The sequence below is a fragment of the Uloborus diversus genome, unplaced genomic scaffold (genome assembly GCF_026930045.1).
Source record: "Uloborus diversus isolate 005 unplaced genomic scaffold, Udiv.v.3.1 scaffold_1139, whole genome shotgun sequence".
NCBI classification, from domain to species: domain Eukaryota; kingdom Metazoa; phylum Arthropoda; class Arachnida; order Araneae; family Uloboridae; genus Uloborus; species Uloborus diversus.
The window spans coordinates 42851-62229 of NW_026557809.1; the positions used below are offsets into that span (position 1 = coordinate 42851).

Here is a 19379-nt window from a genome sequence, read left to right on the forward strand (position 1 = left end):
TCAAAAAAAGTTGTTCGCCTTTGCTTAAAAACTTTGATTTTAACTGATAAATTCAATAGTAACGTTTAGAAACATGGAATGGAAAAAATAATTTGGAATGAAAAAGTAAAGACCATTATATTTTTTAAATAATTCTAAACATAAACCAAGTGAAAATGAATTATGACTCTATTTTAAGATATTTTGAAATACATTTCATTCATTGTTTTTGCGCGGTTTAAAAAACTTTTGTCTGATTTCAATCTTACATTTCATATGAAACAGTTCTTTGATATCTTACCCAGAATATACTATTATGCTAAAATATTATGAAGACAAAATAACTCAGATTAAAATGCTTCTTTTATAATTTTTTAAAAAGCACCAAACTTAGTTTTGATTGTAGTTTTACAACTTTTTTCCTCTATCTTTTTGATCATTAAAATCTACTTAATTGCATTGACATTTTCAATGACAAGGGTCGGTAACAAATTTGCAAATTGAAAACACAGAATTCTGTATTTTCAATTTGTAATCAATTCTGTATTTCAATTACTTCTGGTTCGCATATAATTTTAATGGATACAGATATTGTAATCCATTAAAATTATATGTGATACAGAAGTTGTAATAAATTAAAATTAGGAAACAGTACTGCGAAATTGTGACTACTTTTTACATAAATAATGAAAATAAATAATCAAAAAGTATTGATCAAGCTGACTAGATTACAAATTAAAGTATTTCAGGCACAATGAATAAAATGGTAACAACTTTTATAATCAGTCTTGCAATTATTAAAAGAAAACAAAATTGAATTTAAATATCAACATTATTTGAAAATGTATTATTTGTATGTTAGTAGTGACTAACAATTATGGCAAATAAAGGAAACTAAAAACAAATTCTTTAGAGGTCACAAATTACAGCAGTACATTAACATAGCAAAGAAACAAGATAGCAAGATATGTTTTAAAGTTCATTCTTGGTTAACATTATTTGATTTGTTACCAACTCACTCCAGTTATCTAAAAAGTTGAATTGTTCATGGACCAAATGAAAGACATAAATCTGGAAATCATCTGCAGAAAAAGATAGTTCGAGGATTTATCTTGAAAACAAAATGAGAATAAATATATAATCAAGTAAAATATGAATAAATAAAGTGGGATGGGTTTTCTTTTTGCTTCCTTGCCAGGTCATGAACTGATGCTGTTTTTCATTGTTCTAACATAGTATTTCCTCCCAAAGGCGCCCATATGGGGGAGGGGGGGGGATTGTGCAAGGGGGCTCAAGACCCCTCCCCTTTGAAATTAGAACTTTCTTGCTTTCAGTACTTTTTTCTTTGCAAAAATGTAAAAACATTTCTTCTTCAGCAATTAATGAATAAGTAATTAAAAATGTCAAGTTTTAACTCTAATCTGTACTGAAATCGGTTTCTATGGGGAAAATATCTGAGCCCCCCCCCCCTAAAATTTTGCATATGGGCACCCTTGTTTCCTCCAGATCAAAGCAAAAACAAAAGGCAGAGTGCTTTCAGATAAAAGGCACTTTTTGATGGAAATTTTGTAATAGAAAGGGTATTTTTTTAAATTTTGATTTTCTATCTACATGCCCCAAGTATTTTTTTGGTAGCAATTTTTTTTTTTTTTTTTAAATAATGAATAGCTTTTCATAGCTTAGTTTAAAAAGTACGCTAAAAAGCTTCTGATTTACATTCAAACCAGATTCTAGAGGATAAATAAATGAGAAAGTTACGTTTTACTGGCAGGCTTGTGTGAAAAGTCTTTAACTTTCGATAAAAAGTTTGCTTTTAAGATGAAGTTTTGTTATAATTTGAAAGGGCGCATTGAACGTTGATTTTAACAGGACATGGCACAGAGATGTACTAAAAAAGCCCGAAGGAGGGGGGGGGGGGACACAATAACATCGTGCTCAACATAAGTATGTTCCATCCTGGATGAAGCTTTACATTCACCTGTGAATGTACAGTGAAATACGTTTAACACGAAAACGCTTAACATGAAAAATCAGTTTATGCAAACTGGAATAACAATCCGGACTGTATACTGCGCACTTAAATATAAATCTTTTAACACGAAATTCGTTTAAATTGAAAAAAATTTCCGGTCCTTTCAGCTTTGTGTTTAACGTCTTCCACTGTACTGTACAAAAATTTTAATTTAATGATTTAGACAACAGCTTTATGGTGCCAGTATTAGTGTTTTAGTGTATTTGTGTTGTAGTACACTTGCTTGATACTGAGGTTGTTCACAACTAGGGACAGAGAACACTTAGAATGTTTTTTCATTAGGGTCACTAATTGAAGTGACAGACAAATACGCTGAGCTGCGATTCATACCCTTTGTGACCAGTAGTTCTCCAGTCCATGCTTTGACTGAATTTTATAATTAACAGTGTCGCACATAGGAATTTTCAAAGGTGGGGTCCAGGATCGAAGGTCCACCATTCTCAAATCCTACTCCAACGTACCACAAAACATATTCTTTTAATTTTATCTATTCTCGATAACAAAAAAGAGTAGAAAATAAATTATTGAACAATTACTTCGCATTAGTTACTAAAATAAATTACTAATAACAAATACTTTATTGAAATACCAGAAAGTACTTTAGGAACATACTTTTCTCATGAGGAAAATTAAAAACAGAGAAGCAACATCATCATTATACAACGGTTTATCTTCACATGCAGTTCAATTTTGAAGATGAAGAAGATAAAATAAATATTATTTTTTTCTTTTATTAAATATGAAACTTTTGTTGCCTTACTTGGAATTATTTTAATACAAAGGATTATAATCAATCAAAAAAAAAAAAAAAAAAAACTCAAGGGTGATGGGAGAGATATGAACCCCCTGGACCCTCCCCTTGTGTGTGCCACTGCTACTCAAAGTTTTGTTTATGTTGGTAGGTTTTGAGACATCCTGCATATTCTGCCTACACAAAGGCTATTAATTTCAATTAAATTAAAATGTATGGAGTTTTCTGTAAAGGAAAAAAAAAACCTTATCTGTCAAACATTTTATGCTTTTGTTACTTTAGAATCAGGTTTATTACTTGTATGCTTTTGAACGAGTACATGTGCTGTCAAACACCACTAACAGGAAATGTAATGTACATCCATGCTTTCAAAGTACTATTCAGTTTTCATTATGATTATTTTTCTAACGTAAAATATAGTAATTTTAGCATCTTTTAGTTAAAAGTGAGAGAATTAAAAACTTTAAAGTGCTGAAAATGTTTTAATAACAATGAGAGGATATTTACGAAGATAATAGCAAAATATTTATCATTATTCAAATCACCAAATATGAAGTGCCTCTAAACCAAGGCACTGCACTGGGAAAATATTAGTACATAGATTTTACTTAAAAGAATTGTAAGACCCAAGTGCTTAATAAAATATGCCTAAAACTAATAGAAATTACAGTAATTTGTATAATAGGAAACAAGTAGATGGATAATTGCAACGGCAAATAGAGCACTAGAGAAAGATTTGATTGCAACTAACAGATGAAGGTAATGCAGGAGACTTTTTCATCACGTATGAGTTTTTAAAATTATACATATATATTTCGTAGTACTATTTTAAAACCATATAACATTTGCAAAAAGACAAATAGGCTCACCCACTAAAAATTTTTTGTGACAAAATGGGGTGGTTTCCTTCAGTCATTAAAATGGATAGAATGAGCAAAAAAAAAAACATCGACCCAGAAAATATTTTGATTTTCCCAAAAGTTTTTTTTAAATTAGTTTTTTAAAATGTCTGATTTTTCAAACAAGGCGTGGTCTTTATGACGTCACAAATGATGCAATTTGGTGCATCTTTCTACTACGTTTCCACATTATGATAATCAAGCAGCAAATAAAAATTGCGCTCTACGCTTGCTATCAACCATATCGTTGCCAATACACGTGAGTAAAGATGCGAAATAAATATTTTGTTCTGTGAATGGCAACATTGAATGGCATTTCATCATTTGTGATGTCACAAGACAGAAGCGGTAAACAACACCGATTAAAGTAATTTTTTTTAAATATCAAACTTAAATAAATTATTTAAAAAATGGTCAGAGTGTTTAAGTGTTTTTAAGCATGCTCTTTCAGAAAAAAATACTTTTAAAATTTTGGAAATGACCCCATTATGTAAGTTTTCATTTTTGATCTTTAAGAACAGCCCTCTGTATAGGCATTAGCCATAGTTGTTTCCAAATGCAAGCATTTGCAGTCTTGTATGAAAATGTCAAGAGCTGTGTCATGCTGAATAGCATCAGTATTTTCATTTACAGTCTTGGAAAGAAAAACAAAACGCTCTTTCACATTTTAATATTATTTACACTAAAGACAAATTAAATACAGCAATTTATCAGGAACAGTGTACTACATAAAATGCCATTAATGAATTCCATATTTTGGCACTCTCATCTTCACTGAGATATCTGCCTCCAGCTTGGTTATTCACTAATCCAGACTGATGAGTTCTAATACAAACCAAACTGCAGTCTTTGGATGTGATAACCAGGCTGTCTGGTCTATTGCATGTAGTTCTGTCTTAGCCCTGGCTTAAGGGTGGTAACTTACTATTCAAATTCTTAGCTTTTTTAATTACAATACAAATTTATACTTTTTGTTACCCTGACCACAAAAGCAACGTTTTTACACAGGAAGAAAGTTTTTCATGTTTTTATGATAGAACCAATTAGAAGATAATACTGATTAAACAGAATCAAAAATTATGTTACATAGTTTTATAAGGAGTGCTTTGTTTTTTCTGAAGTCGGGCCTATATTACAACACTTACACATTCGTTTGGAAAACATGCATGTCCATATTTCATCTAGGATAAATAAAATGTCGACATAAATAAATAACTTCATATCAAATGGATACTTTTTGCTCCCTTTGTTGGTGATAAAATGGTTGGTGCAACTTCTTTAGCTTTATTATATCCAAACACCCCAAATATGACAATAGTTGTGCCAAGTCCACCAAGGAATGTAACTTTATTTCCAAAGGTTATCACAGACAACCATATCAGAAATGCCCTTTTAACAGTATTTGCAACACTAAATGAACAAAAAGAAAATATAAAATTATTAACTTGAAAAAATTAAACATGTTTGTCCTTAAGACTGTTGTTCATAAAAAGTGGAAATAAGGAAATGAATTATTCAATGAGAAATATGATTTACAGTAGGAGCCGCCTAATGTGGTCACTTTGGGACAAATACAGCTTGATAACAGTGACCAAGGACGGATACAAGGGAGGGGCAATGGGGCAATTGCCCCTCTCTTGAGGAGCCCTGCAGAGGCAATTTTTAAATTGAGGTTTCAAAAGGAAAGTCTTGACATGACATTATGGAAAGGAATCAGGTTCAAAGCTCCCTCTTGGAAACTTTTCGGAGTTGAAGTTTCAAAACAGAAGTTTTAAACCATCATTGATGATTTTAGGAGAAATTCCCCAGGGCATTTTTCAAAATTTTAGTCTTAAAACCATGAATGTAGACATCTAAGTGTTAGGGAAAGGAATGGGTTCAGTGAATTTGCTCCGGTAATTTTTCGATACTGAAGATCCAAAAAAAAAGTGACCTTTGATGACAGTAGGGGTACTAAATTTCAGAACATTCCCCTGGAATTATTACAAAGTTAAACTTCTAAAACACTCTTTTAGAATACCTCTATCAACAGAAAAGGAAAGGAATAGGTCAGGGGATTGCCTTACTTCAATCTCTATAGTTTATTTGTTTCAAGGAAAAAGGATGTGGCAGCCCCCCTCCCCCTCCGAACAGATGCAAATCAGATATGCAGTAAGAGGTAAGATTAAAAAAAAAAACAGTGGCTCCCTCCTTGAAAAAATTCTGGATTCATCCTTGACAGTGACCAATTGATATCAATAGCCGAAATGAGTCCAGGACACACCAAATGAAGATTTTTTTCAATTAAGAAGCATTTATTTTTACAACTGCAAGTTAAAATTACAATGACTCAATTAATCAGTTTTAAATTATGAATTAGCAGAATGAAATAACTTATTTTCCCCTTCAATTAAACCATCCGTCCGATGCTACAGTCTTTTTCGCCCATTTTAAAAGCAAGATCTTCTGCTTTTTGCCTCATTAAACGACCGTTTACTTTTGCATCCTTTTCCTTGACATTCATAAACCAGTTTCAAAGCAGATTGAACTTCACCATCTTTCCCAGCATCCCAGCACGATTTTGCTTGTTGTTTAAATTTTCGTTTAGCTTCATTTCGTTTTCAATCTTATCACAATTTTTTGGTAGCTTACAAAGTAATGGCTGAGAAAAGCTTAGTTGTTCTGCAGCATTTTTTTCACTCATCACGGTTAAATTGTCAAAGCCCTTTTAAATGTCAATTTTTTCCTTGACAGTTAAATAATTGCACTCTAAAATGTTTGGTCATTTAGAGTGAAGTTTTTAGTGTAATTGAGCATTCAGAACAATTCTTCTGCTTTACTGACAAGAAGGGAACTTATTTTCCTGAAAGCTACTTGTCAGTGTTTACCTTTGTATTTCTTTTGATTGAAGAATAAAAAAGGAGAAAACAAAACTGAAAGTTTATGAAAAATTGATAATAACAAACGAATACATTGATTACAACATCCCACTTTTTTAAACACATGTTCATATACAGGTGTTCCGGGACTTGGGGATTCTAACATTAAGCAAATGATAACATAAATCGTGATCACAATAAGCGGCGCCTACTGCATATTAAAAAAGGTAATGTATTTTTTTCATATCTGAACTAGGAAAAGAACAATTAATATTTACTTTGAATGAAAGAAAGCATTCAATAAATATCATAAATTAAGAAAAATACAATTCATTTCTAATTAATAATAAAAAAATATTAGTTAATTACATTTTAAGGAATATTTATTCATTCAGACTAGGAATTGCAATACCAGACCAAAAATACAATACCGGTATTCAGTATTTCTTAATGTGATACTGGAATACCGGTATGAATACCGGTATTAGAAATTTCTCAAAAAAACATTCAAAAACAAAGTTTTATTGCCATATTTTATTATGTTGTGCAAAAAGTGCAGCATTTACTTATTGGGAAAAAATATAAAATGAAGGAGCAAATATAATAAAAATCAATAATAGCAAGAAACATAGTTGTCACTAAGCCCGGAACTCATTTTAGTGAAAAAACTTTCCTGCAGTTAAAAATATTCTTTCTGAATTCACATAGGCAGGTGATACAGTTAAAAATGTGCAATCTCCTGCAGTTACCCGAAAGTCTTTCATCTTCAAATAAGTTGTTCTATAACTAATCCGTTTTGAAGAAACCATTTATTATCATTACTTTTTATAGCTAATTACAACTGTTCTTTGAGCGACAATTCTTTTCAAGTATTAACATCATCTTCAACGATTTTCTTTAAGTCAGAATAGGATTATGTATACTTTTTATCAATCCTTTGGTTTTAAATTTACTATTGCATGTATTTGACATTGTATGTATGTTGATGTATTTGATCTTGTTAGTTTCTTTTTTTTTTTTTCGTTTTCTTTTCAAAATTCTTTACTTATGTAAATGTATATACTTTATGTAAATGTCAGAAAATATGTTCCAACTGATTATGCCTTACTTCTCTGCAAATGTTCAAGACATTACAGATTATCTCGCTCGGTATAAAGCTGAATAGCGAGACTGAACAGTGTGCTTATACCGGCAACAACAAATTACTTTTTGTTACACAAACAAGTTTTTTTTCCTTCCAAAATTCAGTACAGTTGGGACAAATATTTTTATAAATTATCATGAAGAATTGATGCAATTGATGATTGGATTAAATTGTTTCTAGCACAAACACATTTCTAATTACACTTAAAATTAATTTTCACAAAAGAGCAAGTCAAGGAAATGGGGAAAATAAAAACGTGGTCCACATAAAATCCTGAAAGTGCGATTCATCACACTATCTGGTGATAAAAATATCATTTTCTAATCTTTCAGCTACTATTATTCATTGATATTTCATAAATTCAAACCTTTGAAGCCAAATTTTTACCTCAATAGCTTGATTTTATTACTGTCTCATCGAAAAAGAAATTTAGATTTAAAATATCAGTAGATATCTATTTAGTTAAATTGATTTTTTGATAATACCGGAAATACCGGAATTCTACTCCAGCAAATATCGGTATAACGAAATTGCAAAATAGTTCTAAATACAGGGTATCTGCTATTTTTTGAGTTTTGAAATCTATTACTTTCCCTGACTTTCCATGACTTCTGCCCATAGCTTTCTATGACTCACGTTCTTCAAATCCATGACTTTCCATGACTTACGCAAGTTACTTCATTTGACAATGACATCAAAATTGTGCATAAATTTAAATAGAGACTATAAAGCAGTATAACTTTGTTTTAGGAAAATATCCTTTTTATCTCTGCTATGTAAATAAATCTAAACAAAAGCAGCAAAAAATATTCAACCAAATATGTACATGAAAAATAAATGATGCAACAATTTATTGATAAAAAAAATAAGTACGAGAATTTAGGAACATTTAAAATCTAAAATAACCCATTATCTCCCCAAAGCGCAGTGTGAAATTGTAAAATACAAATTTAGTAAATGCATTCATACATTAAACAGAAAAAAAAACTTCAAAATACTCAATTCCAGAGTCATCATGGCATAAGATAAGTTAGTAACAAATCTGAATACGATCGGTATAATTATTCAATTGTAATGTACAAAAGCAAGCTTACCATTAAATATAGAAACTTCAAACTGCTATTTCTACTGTTTATGTGTGTTTTTTTTAAACATTATAGAAAAGCTATGATATGAAAAAAAAATCCCCAGTCTCCGGAATGGGAAAACATACGATACTGAAAACATACGATAGTCCTGAGCGCGAAATCCATGACCAACAGTCAATTTCCATGACTTTTGGACATTTTACACTGAAATCCATGACTTTCCATGACCAATTTCGATCACGTTCGAAATCCATGACTTTCCCTGACTTTCCATATGCGCGGACACCCTGTAAATACCTGCATTTGGTATACTGGTATTTCAATCACTAATTCAAACTTATGAACACATTTTCTTAATTAACATCTGTATTTCATTCATTGAATATATATTAAGACCATTAATGCTTGATCAAGCAATAGGTAATAAATTATAAACTAGTTTTTGTTTTAAATTCTACACAGCTCTACGACAAATATCATAAAATAAGAAAAACATTACTCTATAGTAGTTAAAAATAAAAAATATTAGTAACTGGTACGTGTCACTTGGCTTGACCACTTGCTTACGTTCTACCTTGGTGAAAATGGAGAAGTAAGGTTCATGTCACCATCATGTTTGTGCTCCTTTTTTTTTCTGATTTTACATTTCAGTGGAACTTTTAATGGTAATTTATGGCTCAATATATTTATTTGGCAGACTATTTTAATTGAACTTTTCAGTTTATTTAATGGCTTGCTTTTTTATTTGGTGGACTATTTTTCCTTTTAATGGCTTTATTTAATTATTTGGTAGATTATGTTTCATTTTAGTGGAACTTGTATTCCTCTATAATGGCTTGCTTTGTTTAGAAGTACATTAAAAAGACAAAATAATGTATGATATTGACTAACAAATGAAACAATTGTTATTTTGTGATTTAAAATAATTTTGGTTTTAAGGGGAGTTGGTACTCTGTTTATGTGTAACGTTAAATTGCTAAACTATATGAAACTTTAAAAAAAAATAATAATAACGTTAGAAATTCTCAGTATTTTTTAGAGCTTTCTAAGAGTCTAGTAAAATGAAATTTTTAAAAAAAAATTTGTTTTATATATTTTTTAATTTTAACCAATAATAACTTTTTAAATGAAAAAAAAAAGACTGTTTTTGACCATATGAAAGCAGCTGTGAAGGAAAAAACGTGATTTCACTTCAGTATAATTTATAAACATAAACAAAATGTGGTGAAATTTTCAAAGTTTTATGTAAAGTATTTTTTTAGAAAAAGGAACATGAGTTTCCGAAATTGACGTTTTGAGGAAATAGCGTTTGAAAGTATAATTGTAGGTACATTTTAGTACATCCCTGCTCCATTGATATTTAAATTGAGTTGCTTTTAATCTACATGAAAACATGAATTCGATGTCACTTGAAAGCTCTTGATTTGAATATTTTGCATACATAAAAATGGAAAAAATATTTTTTTTTAAAGGGTTGGGTACCATACATAGGCGGATTTAGGACTGAGTTCCTGGGGGGGCAGGATTTTTTTTAGCAACATTTTTATTGCCCCCCCCCCCACTCCCATGTTTTTGTCTGTTTCCTGTAATGCATAAGTCCATGCTTTATTTTTTTGTGTGTCGTTTCCATTAATGTGTGTTTTCATGCTGTCCTTTTTGAATTGACCTTAAGAGAGGGAGCTGGTATCAAGAGAGAGACGCAGGGCTCCCTTTTGAGTGAGAAATAAAATATATCCAATTTTAGAGGGCCGGGGGTTTTTCTCTCGGAGGAAATTTTGTAAAATGGATATAAAATTCTGCATTTTAAAGCCTTATAAAGGTTACTTGGATAGACATAGAAATTGATAACTAGATTATACAGTTGTACAGTGTTGTTCAAACTTTGTAAGAAACAGCCATAAATCAGAACAGTCGCATTGAAAGAAAAAATAAACTATAGAATTCTCATTACAACAAACTTCTTTTAATTATAAGTAGTGCAGAAAACGAAAAGGAATAGAGTTAGTGTATCATTTTTTCCCCTGGCTAAACAGATTAACAATATGCAGTAGAAGAAATTGGAGCCTACTTTGCTTAGGATCTAATTATTTTTAAGGACTCTAGAATGGATAAAATTATTTAACACACTTCTTTTGTACTTTCCAGTCTCTGATATTTTTGTACTTGATTGTAAATTTTTACAGTCCTGTTCTAACTTTGTGAGAAATAGCTATTTTAAATTTAAAAGAAAAAAGAAACCATAGATTTCTCATGACAACAACTTTTCTTCAGTTGCAAGTGGGGCAGAAAACGAAAAGAAATAGAAGTAGTGTGTATTTTTTTCCGTGCTAAACAGATAGACAATATGCAGAAGTAAAATAAAAGCAATCAATACAAAAGAATTTCCAAAATACTGCATTCGGAATTGAATAAATAGCAAGATATGAAACATGTGAGTCACAAGAATTTATTTCAAATAATATGTTTCAAATGTGAGGACCATGATTTTTACATTTTTAATACAAGGCAAGGAGCTGAATTTGACATATTTTGGCATTCCTCCCCCCTCTACCATTTGTTAGAAATGTTAAAATTTAAGGTTTGTAGCCACACGTTTCCAAATATTCAAGGTTTTCAAGCACTTAAAAATGAAATTAGTTTTTTCACGCAATATCCATTTTTAAGGAACGAATCATGATTTTTTTTGGGGAGTTAGGGACCCACTTCAAAGCAGGGGCCCTAAGCAATAGCTTGTTTATCTTATAGGCAAATTCTGCCCAGTTTGTAATTCACTCTTACCTGTAAATTTATGCTTGATTTTTTGTAATTTTTACGAAAAATTCGTCAGTTTTTACAGCTAAAGGATTTTTATGATTTTACCAATCTTTGTTAGGTTTTTATAGACTTTTATAAAATGTCAGCAAATTTTTCCAAAACTTGTGATGACTCAATCATTTAGATTTCAATAATGACAAGGACTGACTCACTTAGACTTAGATGATTATGACTTACTTTACTTTTTAAACAGTATTTATAAAGTTAGTAAAATTGTACTCTCCCTCTAAGTAAAAAGATTCATTTAATCAGAACACTCAGATAACTGAAATTTATTCAGTTTGCGGTAGTGTTTATTCTCTCTTCTTTTCTCTTTAAAAAAGAGAGAGAGAAGGGAAAAAAAACTATGTTTTTTAGAATTTCTCAAAAGGCCACTTAATCTACTAAGAACATAAATATTATGCAAAAATATATTTGAAATGTGGACACAAATCATAACGAGTAGTTCTGTTAGTGGGAATGAGGGGGGCGGGGAGTTTTTTCCCCTTTGCTTTAGGTTCTAATTTGTTAAAATAATCGTCAATTATTATAAGTGTTGCAGCTTAATGTATAGCTTGCTTAGCCTATATTTTCATTCATATACTTGCCCAAATTATTTTCAGTCCATAATAGTGAATTTAGACACATTTTCAGCACCCCAGTGACAGCTGTACTATTTGTATTTAATGTTCGTTTTTTTCCCCCTTTTCTTTTCTCCCATCAGAAAAGGATATTCGCTTTTCTCTTCATTTTCATTTAACTATTCAAAAATTAAAAAGTCATGATTTTTTTGTTTTAAGATTTTGGAAGATGTGTTGTTACTATATAAAGTCCTCTCAAAACTCGGGGGCATTGCCCCCTATGCCCCCCCTATAAATCCACCCATGCCCTTCTGAACCATTCAAAAAAAAAAAAAAAAAAATTATGTTTTTTTAATTTTTGGAAGATGTGTTGTTACTACATGAAGTCCTCCCAAAACTGGGGGGGCATTGCCCCCCTCCGCCCCCCCCATAAATCCGCCCATGGGTACCAACTCTCCTTAAAGTCATGTTTTGCAATTCAAGCAATATTTTGCAGTCATTAGGTAAAAAAATCTACATAAATGTATATACCTATGAGTGACAGGTGAAATGAAGCTCAAGAGAGAATACTCTGTAATGCTCTGACAATGAAATGATATTCCATTCAGTACCAAAAGGAACAACATTCTTGAGCTAAAAGGATCTTCTAATTTTGATAAATCAATGAAGAAAATGAGAGCAGGAATTTGTATGCAAAATGAAGCCACACTTGTATAAAATTGTAGTTCTGGAGGGCTGAAATGAAATTGTGACATTTAAAAAATATATATAAGAATCACATAAACTTTAAACGTAGTCAAACCTTAAACGTTTGTATGGAATGACCATACCTGGGTCATTCCATACAAAATGAGCGAAAATGAAAAAAAAGTGGCGGCAGCATGGTAACAGATTTTTTTAATGAAATTTTGTATACAGGTTCCTTTTATGCCTATATAAAAATGTCTAAAATATTTTGGCTTAATATTTTTTTATTTTAGTACTTACTTGCGATTGAAAATTGGTCAAATTGAACAGCATTCTCATAAATGCTAAATGTAGCATTTTTGAAGGCTTGTACTTTGCTAACTATTTAACGTAAAGTTATATATTGTTATAATGTATGGAGTAGGGCAATTCATCTGCTTTCAGCAGCTTTTTCATATTTATTATGGTTAACTTTTAACCGTGCTTTAAAAACTGAAAATATTTCAGTTTCCTCATAATTAAGCATTATGTTTTTTAATCTTAAGCTTTAAGGAACATATTAGCTTTGCTGAAATTGATACCCAATAATAACGTGCTATGTGGCATAAAAGAAATGCCTTACTTTTGAAGTAGTATTTTAACTCCTTTTGTCTTCAAAATCAGTTTTGAACTTAGTGACAAGTAAAAGTTCAAAAACTTTTACTTGTCACTAAGTAAAAGTACAGAAAAAAAGGTTCTGATACATTGAAACACATAGAATTTTTCATTTTGAAAGCTCCAGAAAATAAAAGACAGATCAAGAAAACAAAAATCACATCCAATGGACTCAATAATCATTATCAACAGTTTCAAATATTACCAGTACATACCTATAGCAATGTTTGTCGTTACTAATTAGCTTCTTTGAATAAACATTTTGCAAACTGCAAAAAAAAAAAAAAAGAGTTAAAATTTTGTGAAATACAATAAATAATAAACACACAAAAAAATTCAATTATTTATTTTCTGGATATCTTTTTAATATATTAAATGGATTTAAATGGGAAGAAATGATTTAAGTTACAAATATATTCTAAGAAATTGACAACAGAAAGCTTAAGATATACAATGAAGTGCATTAGCACATAAGTACTATATTTCCTTTCATGTTTCATTTGATGAACATAAACTACTTATTTAACGAGAAAATGTATCCTGGTAAGGATTAATTAATAACATCAACACCAATTAGTTTTGAAATCAAAGTAAAAATGTTTGAAATTTTATTTTCCAAGTTCTTCATTTCAGTCATTATAATATGTCTTCGGCCATAAAAACGTTTCTGCTTTCTCAAACTTCAAAATCTAAGAGCTAAAATTTAATAGAAAAATTATATTTTTCCATAAGATTATCCAAAACTTCTCAAATTTTATCACACAATAAATGGTACCTAACACAATTGAGATTCCTTGGTAAATAATCGAAAAAATATGATTAAAAATACTTTATGCTTCTATAATCCCCACACCTAATACAACACCGTCACAAGTCAAAAATTGTCGACTTTGAGTTATACATGTCCTGGTGCATTTGTATTAGCTCTATTAAAATGCAAGACTGTCAGAAATGAAAAAGTTTTTTAACCTTTTTTTGAGATGCCTCAGTGTGTTGCTGTAAGAATTTAAGCTAAGGCGCATTACATTTAAATTGATTTTATTTGAAAAGCAGTTTTTGCAGATGCAGTGTAGTACTAGGTGAGTGAATTGTACATGAAACAAACATACACACAAGAACAAGGTGCAAATCATAAGTACACATTGCAGATTGTACATACCATTCAGATAAATTTGTTGACATTGCAGCAGCAAATCCAGCAGCATTAAAACTAAGTTCATTAGCACTACACAATGCCAACCCGCCCATCACAGGAATGAGGGAAATACAAACTAGCCAGCTTGTTTTTTCACCCATTAACAACCAAGCCAACAACACTGTAAATACTGGAGCAGAACTTTTGACGGTTTCAGCAAAGGAAACTGGAACATACCACAAGGCTACCAGTCCCAGGAACAAGGTCGAAAACCTAAAATTAGTGAGGAAAACTAAGAATAAATGATGCAGACGCTGAGTTATTTAAATTGTAAAGCTCAGAACTTTTTATATTGATGAAGCAATCTTTATAACATTAAACAAATTTCATACGGAAAAAAAAAGTGCAAGCCACATAATTTTTAAGTTTTGTGCATGCTACAATGTTGCTCCTTCATATTTAGGTTTCAAACAAAGATAAATTTTTACTACTTATACAGTAGTTACACAAGAAAATAAAAAAACAAACGATGTCAGTACCGCCATACTAAGCGCAGCGCCAGATTAAGGTATCAGGCGGCACTACACAAAATGCTTTTTGGGGCCAAGTAGTTAAACCTCATAATTTTAACCATTGGCTAAAAGAAGTTTTAATCATTTGAGGGTCCCCAAAAAGCTAAGGGGGGGGGGTAGCCTAGGCTACAGCCTAGTTGGCCTATTCAGCAATTAGACCCTGGCTAGGTGCAAAAGTTGTATCTATTGCAGAGTTCAAAATGAGAAATTGCGTTCTAAAAGTTTTACGCCTCCATACACTTGATTCAGTAGACACTTTTTCAGAATTTTTCAAAAAATATTTCCCATTCATAAATGATCATACTCTGTATTTGGGTGAAATACGTTACGAAGAACCATCTGGCAACCGTAACTCAATTTCGGTAAAAAGTGGAGATATGACTTTTGTGCTTAGAACAGCAGAATACAGTGCTGTCCAAATTATTAGACTAGAGACGTTTTTTTTGTTTTTTGTACACTATTTGTACTAAAATACTATTTATTTTACTGTTAAAGTACAGTACATACTGTACAACTTTTTATTACAGTGTACTTAACAACTTTGTACACTGATTATTACGTTAGTTTAGCATAATTTAATGTTTGCAGGTGGCAGCACTGTCTGCTTTGTTTATGTTCTTTGTTTATTTACGTACCAGGAGCATAACTTCAATCAGCTTAAACAGTTCACTAGTTCTTTTTATTAGTGCATTCTGTTATATTTAAAGTTAGTTTTAGGTAATTAGTGAGTATGTGTATGTGAGTATATATAATAGTGAGTATAAATAATTTTTTAATTCCTTTTTTAAAAAGTTAAGAAATGATGTAAACCTTGCAAAAAGTATGCCAAAAAGACTTAAAATGCTCATCAAGAACAAGGGAATGCATACTAAATATTAGATAATTATTTCACTGCTTGTTAATGTGTCTCTAGTTATGTAATCAATAAAGAATTTGCTTTTGAAACAGTCTTAGTCTAATAATTTGGCCAGCACTGTAGGTGCAAATTAAAATGAAACAAAAATAGAACAGAAAGACCGGTTTTAATGGCAAAGGCCAATTTTATCAGTGAAAAGAAAAATTATTTCAAGTTTAAAGTTTAAATACTTAAGAAACAGCTCCAAAATTATTTGCCGAGCCATAACTTGCCAAAGAGATACCTTCCACCATTTGTATGGCCAATTGTGGCTTTAAATTTCATTGGTAAAATAGCATTTTTTTTCTTTGTTAGACACTAAAAAAAATGGGGTGATTGCCATTAAAATTGATTTGCCTATTTTTTTTTTTTTTTTTTGCAGTCATAAAGATTCTTCATAGTTTAACCAGGGGTGCCCCCCCCCCAAGAGCAAGGGCACATCCTCCTAAATATCGGAAAGGCCCCTCCAAAAGCAAGAGAAAAATACCCCTCAGAACAGCCCCCCCCACCCCTCCAAAAAATTCAATGGCGCAGTGTGCGCCATGATCCCGCATCTAGATGGGTACTCCTAGTTTAACAAGTAATACATGTTGAAAAAAGAACAGCATTATCATGCTACTTTCAATGCCACAGCAAATAATTATGGAAAGTATTTTATTTTTGAGAGACATTAAAATGTCACTTGGACTTCTATAAATGAGTTGAATGGTATACTTATTTGAATACTGTAAGTTTTTAAATGCATAAAAAAGTGAAAAATAATGAAAGTTCTTTGCAATTACTCAACATTACCACCGAATAAACTGACAGCAAGTCAAAATTATAGTGAAGACCATGAATTTTTCTTTTACAAAAAATTATGAAAGTATCATTGATTTAATTTCTTCTGAAAAAACTTTTTCTTAAATAAAGAGCTAGTTGGAAACAGGGTCACAGAGCAGGGTTGCCAGATTTAGCTAATATTAGTCAATTTGGCTGTTTTTAATTTAACTTGGTAAGAAAAAAACTCAAAAGCACCAGCCAAACGGATGTTTGGCTACTTTTTAGTAAAATCACTGCTTAATTTTGTATAAATACTTCAAATAGATTTATATATCTAATTAATGGCAACTTTCAAAAAATTTCATTTGGCAATCCTGTGGCCAGCCCAAGGCCAAGCCCCAACATGCAGCTCCCCACTCAACCCCCTCAGACAATGGATATATCTTCTGCCCTTCCCACTCAATGGGTATAGATGGGAGCAAATGAAGAATTATAATGATATAATAAAAAGAATGATTCAAAAGATATACCAGCATCCATTATATCTACCTTAAACTCCCAACTAGGAGCATATTTCGAAAAAAATACGGCGGACTTCTGTCCCATTTTACACTTGTGTACAAATTGCAAGGGAAACTTAACTGAAGATATCCACAGACTGCACACATAACCAATTGAGCAGACCCTAAGAAAAGTTGAAAGGAAAAATTAGGAAATGTATGGTACATTAAAATATACACTGGGTGGACAAAATTAAGAGATGGAAGGCATTTTCCCAAATATATCAAGATATACTAGATAAAAATGATTGAAATTTGGTATGAATATTACTTATAGTATGACAATAATATGTGCAAAGCAAAAATCAAAGTGCCATTCATTGGCAAGAATTATTGCCAACAGTTCAATGTGGATTGAACTTCATAAAGAAAGATGGAAATGAAAGTGAGGTTTATATGGTATGTGGCCGCCTCTAGTATGGTGTGTGGTCACTTCTGACAGATAGACAGTATGCACAACGAGTATACAAGCTGTCAATAAGAGTTAAAGAGTGCTTGTGGCAGAACCTCCCACTCTTCCACCAGAGCAGTTTAACTCCGGAATGGTTCTGGGTGAGGGATGGTGTATTGAAATGGAGCTCCCAAGAGCATCCCAAGCATGTTCAATGGGTTGAGGTCAGGATATTTGGTGTGCCAATCCATTTGATGAATATCTTCGCTTTCCAGACACTTTTCAACCAAGACAGCCCTATGTGGTAGAGCAATATCGTCCATAAAAACGAATTCAGGGCCAATAGCACCCCTGAAAAGATGCACATATGGTTGTAGGATATCCTGTCTGTACCTCTGGGCATTCACAGAACCAGTGTCAAACACATAGAGAGGGGATCTTGCATGATCCCTGGCCAAACTATCATTCCTCCACCAGTGTAAGGGTCCCTTTCCATGATGTTACTGGGATGGCATTGGGTCCCAGGTTCCCTTCATATGAATATTCACCAAGAATCAGGTTGTGGACTGAATCTTGACTCATCTGCGATAAGAACATCAGCCCATTGGATCTCTGTCCAGTGTTGGTGCTGTCTGCACCATTATAAAAGCTCTTTTGTGCGAGTGAGTGAGTGGGATGCAAATGGAGGGTTCCTGGCATACAACCCTCATTCATAGAGCCTCGTGGCAACTGTCTTCCTTGAAAGAAATGTTTCTGTAGCAGCAGCAAAGTCCCTAGGCAGTTGTGTCGCTGTAGACGTCCACTGGCGATCAACTATAAGTAACAAATACTGGTCTTCATTGTGCGTTATTGCATTCAGAGGACCTTGTCCTGGTCTTCTGGATGTTGTCCCACTGTTTTTAAACTGACTTCACAAATTCAAAACAACATTTGAAGTTACACCCAATTCCCTAGCAAAATGAGCTTGAGAATACCCTGTTTCAATCTACCCACAATTTTCCACTTCAATACCTTCGTCTAAACGATGATGTTCACTCATTTAACCTAAAAATCAACGAAAAACAACAAGATTATTCAAGAAACACAACACAAATTGCACTGTGTTGTTGAGTGGAATAAGCTGAGCAGCTGGCTGGAGACTTTTGTACCTCCTGCTGCCTTAGTGAATGCTTACAAGAATGCGTAAACTCATCTCAGCGAGACTAGCACCATAGTGCCATTATATGGCAATCAACTGTCCAGGTTTTATGTGATATTTTCTGAGAAATGTGAAATTGTCTTCCATCTCTCAATTTTGTCCACTAGTGTATTATGATATCTTTCTTAAAAGAATCAAATATCTAAATAATTCATTATATTTAATTATCATTAACAAAAAGTAAATGGTCTTTCATAATCCTTTAAATTTATGTAAGAGGAAAATGATAGTTAAATAGTAAGTGCAGATCAATGAACATTGATCAAACTGATCAATGTTTCATTTGTGAATTTACACTGGTCTGAATAAAAACTTTCATTCATACAAATGGATATATAAAAAGTTATAAAGATTATAAAGACATGCAATAAGAAAACTATAAGAAAGCCAGTTATGTGTT

At 31.8% G+C, this 19379-nt stretch overlaps 1 protein-coding gene across 1 annotated transcript; it reads right to left on the reverse strand.

The window, feature by feature from the left end:
- Positions 1-4291: 4291 nt before the first annotated feature.
- Positions 4292-18820, reverse strand: LOC129232309 (solute carrier family 35 member E2B-like). The gene is made up of 6 exons (XM_054866472.1): positions 18793-18820; positions 17380-17515; positions 14626-14874; positions 13682-13735; positions 12657-12860; positions 4292-5071 (listed from the first exon to the last, which is right to left on the reverse strand). Exons 1-6 carry the CDS (start codon positions 18818-18820, stop codon positions 4879-4881), a joined length of 864 nt encoding a protein of 287 aa, XP_054722447.1. The 3' UTR covers positions 4292-4878.
- Between the last annotated feature and the right edge of the window lie 559 nt (positions 18821-19379).

Excerpts from the sequence above, each read along its gene's own strand:
- LOC129232309 (XM_054866472.1), bottom strand. The coding sequence starts at position 18,820 with ATGAGTGAACATCATCGTTTAGACGAAG. Across the intron at positions 17,516-18,792 it reads ACATCATCGTTTAGACGAAG|GGTCTGCTCAATTGGTTATG; the intron begins GTATTGAAGTGG and ends AACTTTTCTTAG. Across the intron at positions 5,072-12,656 it reads ATTTCACCTGTCACTCATAG|TGTTGCAAATACTGTTAAAA; the intron begins GTATATACATTT and ends TTGTTCATTTAG.